The following is a 5,638-nucleotide window of genomic DNA, read 5'->3' as shown; positions in this document are numbered from 1 at the left end:
TTATTTGGGGAAGTCTTGGGCTCAGCTGTGGATAAATCTTGTAATGCACAAAAAAATTAAGAAAGAGTGAGAATGGTTATTGTACCTGGAAATCTGGGGAGGTCTTGTCTGAGGAAAATTAATTAGCATGAAGTTAATCGGGTTCTCCAATTTGTGTCTGTCAGATTTACAAATGAAAGAGCTTACATGAAACAGCAACTACTAAGATGTGGTCTGAGAATTGGACTTTTAAATGGGGATTTGATACAGTTCATTGATTGTTTTGGGGTTTTTTTCAATTAAAAAAAAATATTCTGCAAGTAAAGGAACATAGGAAAACCCCTGCACTTGTGTGATAGTTGTATCTGCCATGCATGTGCTTCTAGGTTTGAAGGCTTAAATACAATCCCTGTCCTATGAGAAAACTAGACTTTTTTCCCTAAAGAAAAATCATGTGTAAGGTCGTGTCTAGGGGTTTGGAGGCAATGCATATTTCAGCTTGCTGTATAAAGTACCAGTGGGCTGAGTACCCTCAACTGTGAAAGTCAGTAGAAGTTATCTGAAGCATGGAAGTTTTATTCACTTTACAGCTGTTTTCCTTATTTTTCATTATTTTTCATTTGAGGATGAAATTAAATGCTTGGTGTTGTACACAACAAGTAGGAAGAAACAAGGTTCTTCCCAGAAAAGGCCAAAATCCACAATTTCTGTAAGGACTGTAATGCCTTGACTCCACTGGCTGAGCATAACTTGTATCAGTTAATGAGGCAAGTGGTGTAGGATTGAACTCTGAACTTCCCCCAGTGACAGTTTTGGTAGCAAACAACTTAAATGACATGCATTTAATATCCTGTTTTAATTACCTGAGCCTGTCTACAACTGTTACCAAACTGCTATCAAGTGAAAAACCAAACTGAGAGGCAATTCCCCCTTTTCCACCGCAGCATCGCACGGGAAGCCTGGCAGGGTTGAAGCACTCACGGAGGTGGCCATGTTTCCTACCACCAGGAAGTGAGCGAGCGTTGCTCAAGCCCAGCAGCTATGGCAGCCGATGAGAGGGACTACAACCTGACGGAGGAGCAGAGGGCTATCAAAGCCAAATACCCACCGCTCAATAAGAAATATGAATGTGAGTGTTTTTAACGCTATCCAGATGCAGCGTATGTGCAACAGTGCAGTCGTGAGGGGGAGGGAGGGGAAGGAAGGTAGCAGGATATGCTTTTTAGACACGTGGGGGTTCTTAATATGCCGGTATCGTATGTGTTTAGACTGTGGGATGCATCTGTAGTTGAATTAATAAAGATGCAATACCTACAATTTTCTTTATCACAGATAAATGCCTTTGTTGTGATGGGTGCTAAAGAAATCACGATAGAAATAAATTAGTTAAGTCTCACCTTGAAAACTTTCTCCTTTCAAGCTATTTCTTAGCAAGGCAGTACATTTTTCTGTTTCTCTTACATAGGAATTGATATTCAAGGGTGTGTTGGTCTTTTGTGCTGTGTTTTTTCTCTTACATGCACTTACTAAAAGATCATTATCTCTCCCTTTCCCCACCCCTGGAATGTCTTCTAAGAACATGTCAAGCAAGTGGCTGGCAGCCCGGGGGCTAGCTTAAGGCGCTTACAGGAGACCATTCAGTGTCTGACTGTTTTCTATTTCAGCGGTGTCTGTCTGGAGGGACAGTGTCTATTACTCTGTTAGAATATATATTTTTAGGATGTGTCCAGATCTTTATTCGATAGCAGTGCAGAAATATGGTGACATATTACAATAGTCACGCTATTTCCATAACTGGAAGAGGTTTTATTCTTCTTTTACATCCACTGGAATTTGTTTGCTTTAGAAACCGTTGTTGAGAATCCATTAATAGTGTGTGGACGATCTAAACAGCATCAGAACAATCTTTCAGTTAGAGTGATCATGGTGTGGCATTTATTTTACATCCCAAGTTAGCTCTGTTTCTGCCAACCTGGTATAATTTTGCATTTCTCTCATTCCTTTAAATGAATATAAATGATGTTCATGTAAAATTTAATACATGCTTGGGATGTTAATCCTACCTTATTAGTGAAGATTGCCTTCTATTTTGTATTACATACTTTTTTAAAAGTTCTCCTTTTTGCATAATGGGTGTTTTGGGTGTGGACAGGTATATTTGTTCACTGAGCTGGAAATATTTGCAAATCTCATCCTCTGCATGAATAATTTTCAGTCCTGCAGACTTCAGCAAAAACTCTTTACTCCTGGTTAAAGTTTCTTTTTATTGCAGTTAACTTGTAGAAGCCTGTTGTGTTACAACAGCCATGCCTCGCACACAGTGCTGTACACGTAGCGCACTGACAGAATTATATTAAACGCTGTTTTTCTGCTTGGCAGAAATAATCCAAGATTCCACCTGTACTAACTTTTTCTAATATACTGGAATATAGATTATCGCTATTTCACATCTGAAAATGAATGCAAAAGGTTCTTGTTACAACAACAATATCTGATTTCCTTTTTTTTAATCCTCATTTTTAAAATATGTTTGGTGATGTCATGCCTTTTCTTTTTCCTTCCCCTTCAGATTTGGATCACACAGCAGATGTGCAGTAAGTATGGGCAGCTGGGATTTCTCAGTATGACAAATTGATTATTTCTTACACTGCTATAAAATTGGAGTACCTGTCAAAGACTGGTTGCAGATGTACACCTTATGGAACTATGAAATGTCACAGGCTGGGTTTTTTGATGGTCAGTTTTGTTTCTGCTCTTGGGAGAGCATAGAATCACGTTTGGTTTCTTTTCTGATGTAATATTCCTATGGTGCTTCTGATTAAGCTTCTGTTATTTGGAAATGTCTTTTGAAATCTCCTTTTAATCTCTTCCTTTTAAACCAAATTTCTTCTGAGTAGTTCACTTTTATAGACATCAATTAGCCATATTAGGAAAGAACTTTCTCGTTGTCTGGTAAAGTATGCATTTTCCATCTTCTCCCAAGAAACTCCTCTCACAAACCACAAGAAGGAAAATCTCTTGTAATCTGCCCAAATGCATAGGTATAGAAAAGCAAGTATTTTTGTTCATTCACTTCCTCTGCATTAATTCTCATGTTCTGATTTCTCACCTGCATGTTACTTTGGCGTTTTTTTTTTTTTTTTTTTTTTTTTTTTTTTTTGTTATGGTCTGGTAAATTATCCCATGTCTTTTTTAGGCTACATGCCTGGGGAGACACTTTGGAAGAAGCATTTGAGCAGTGCGTTATGGCCATGTTTGGCTACATGACTGATACAGAGACCGTGGAACCTGTGGATACAGTAGAGGTAGAGGCAGAAGGTAAGGCTGCATTGACTTTTTATATTGGAACTGTATGAACCCTGAGGGAGAAGAGTACCAAAATTTTGAATCTTTAGATGTAGTTTTGTTACAGTTAATTAAAATCTAATTAAGCATTACTAATCTGAATCTTCTAATAATGCAGAAGCTGTACATCTGACATACTCTTAAAAACGTTTGGATGTTCTTGCTGAGACAATCAACTGACTATCTTCTCTGCTTCAACCATGCAGGGCATGACATGTTGTCTCTTCTCTTCCACTTCTTGGATGAGTGGCTGTATAAATTCAGTGCTAATGAGTTCTTTATACCCAGAGTAAGTGTTCTGTTTTGTTCTTTTTCCATTTGTAGGTCGAGGCTATTCTCTGATAATACCAGCTCTGAATGCAATGTTACTTTAGGAAAAAAGGGGACACAACAGATCACTTAAGCACAACACATGGAGAATTGAAGATACCAGGGCAGAAGGACTTGAGAAACAAAATTTTAAGCTTTGTTATCACAAACACCAATCATTAGCTGCCATTATACCGTTGGGGCAGCTCTGCAAGTAGCAGTCTGTTTGAGGCTGCTCAGATCCTCTGGTTTTAGATTCTGTTTAAACAGTGGGATATAACCCTTGTAAATGGGATTTACTGAGACTTTCTGCCTGAAGATAGACAATGTTACTGACATATTTCTCCTCTTGCTTTTTCTGCAGGAGGTGAAAGTGCTTTACATTGACCGAATGCAATTCAAAATAAGATCAATTGGGTGAGCTTAAACGATCAGTTGAGTAATGAGTATCTTTACTGAAAACGCACATACTGCCTTCAGAGTAACCCCTCTGAAGTACTGTCATGTGCTGGAGTTCACTGATGCTGTCTAAAAAGTGGATTGTGGGCTTCTTTTTTTCTTCCTTTGAGGCTTTAAATGAAAATCTCACTGCCCTATGCTCATCAATGAAACTAATTTTAACATTTGATAAGTATTAACAAAATTACAAACTACCTCTCTTCTTTTTGCCTTTAAAGGTGGGGAGAAGAGTTCTCTTTACCAAAACACCCTCAGGTATGCAGTGGTTCATCTGTACATCTTTTACATTTTAGGGGTAGGATGGGGAGGGGTGGTGTTTTTTAAATCAGACCTCTGAGTTCTCAAGGGATCCAAGTATAAACGCATCTGAATGGTATCACAGGCACTGAACTTAAGATCTCACTTTCTGCCTGTTTTTTGTGAATGCGTTCCTGAAACTGTTGACCTGAGCATCTGATGCTTCCTCAGCACTAGCAAAACTCAACAGTTGACTTCCTTTTTGTGATGCTGGTAACACAGTAAACCAATCTATATTCAGAATGTGTACATGGGTTTGGTTTTCACACTATTATCACAGCTTTTTGCTTAGTCAGTTATTGCCTTTTTTTTCCCCCTAAAGAAATACTAGAAGTAAATCCGTATCTCCCCACCAGCTCCTTAGCTGTGTCAGTATTAGCATAGCAAATGTTGATGTTCTGTCAGAGGTAAGAGGAGGAATTTGTAGTATTCAAGAGGCAATAAAATAAGGGAAGAGTTACTTCTTCACTCTTTGGCCTGGCCAAGTCTTTGCCATTAGTATGCCAACTTTCTTAATCATCGGAACAAATACAGTTACAACTGTTCGGGGAGAAAAACTATTAAACTGGTTAGCATTTGTAGAAGGTGGTAAATACTGTGTATTATCATGAACTGCTGCAAAGGATGTAATTTAGAAAATCCATGTGTCTTTTGTGACTTTTCTCTCTAGGGCACAGAGGTCAAAGCCATAACTTACTCAGCAATGCAGATCTGTGAAGATGAAAAGCCAGAAGTCTTTGTCATCATTGATATTTAAAGGAAGAAAAATGTGATCAAGTGGATATTTGTCATTGGCTGGCAAAAGTCCCTTGAAAACTGTAATCCCTGTGGAAGTAACTAAGGAATTGGCAAACTCAAGTCATAAATTGAAGGGAGTAATTGCGGGGAATGTCAGTCTCTGTTTTGACTTGAGGATGGTGAGCCAGACAAATTCCTGCATGCCAGGAAAAAAAGAACTAATTGGGGTTTGGGGGGTGTTGAGAGGAAGAGAGAGAGTTGTAGAGGTTGAAAGTCTCTCAGAAATGCTAGTAGTCGGCTGTAAAGGCTGATACATGTGTTAGGTGCTATATGAACTAAACAGAGAAATTAGTGGAGCTGCTAGCTAAAATACTACCTTTTTTGTAGGGTGGCAGGAGATAATGTTAATCTATATGATTTCATTTGCAGATTTGAATATTCTAATTCTGAGGTGACATCCCTCCTCCATATTATATAAAGGGTCCAAAATATCTGCAGTGGGTCAGATGTA

General features: G+C 38.5%; 1 protein-coding gene across 1 annotated transcript; it reads left to right on the top strand.

The window, feature by feature from the left end:
• Nucleotides 1-1,020: 1,020 nt before the first annotated feature.
• Nucleotides 1,021-5,146, top strand: ZBTB8OS (zinc finger and BTB domain containing 8 opposite strand). Its single transcript, XM_009584842.1, has 7 exons — nt 1,021-1,108; nt 2,549-2,573; nt 3,176-3,297; nt 3,531-3,613; nt 3,998-4,050; nt 4,311-4,347; nt 5,060-5,146. Exons 1-7 carry the CDS (start codon nt 1,021-1,023, stop codon nt 5,144-5,146), a joined length of 495 nt encoding a protein of 164 aa, XP_009583137.1.
• Nucleotides 5,147-5,638: the final 492 nt, after the last annotated feature.

This window comes from Fulmarus glacialis, unplaced genomic scaffold (assembly GCF_000690835.1).
Source record: "Fulmarus glacialis isolate BGI_N327 unplaced genomic scaffold, ASM69083v1 scaffold48659, whole genome shotgun sequence".
Lineage (NCBI taxonomy): Eukaryota > Metazoa > Chordata > Aves > Procellariiformes > Procellariidae > Fulmarus > Fulmarus glacialis.
The sequence above is the reverse complement of the archived record's forward strand: the minus strand, read 5'-3'. Positions and strand labels throughout refer to the sequence as shown.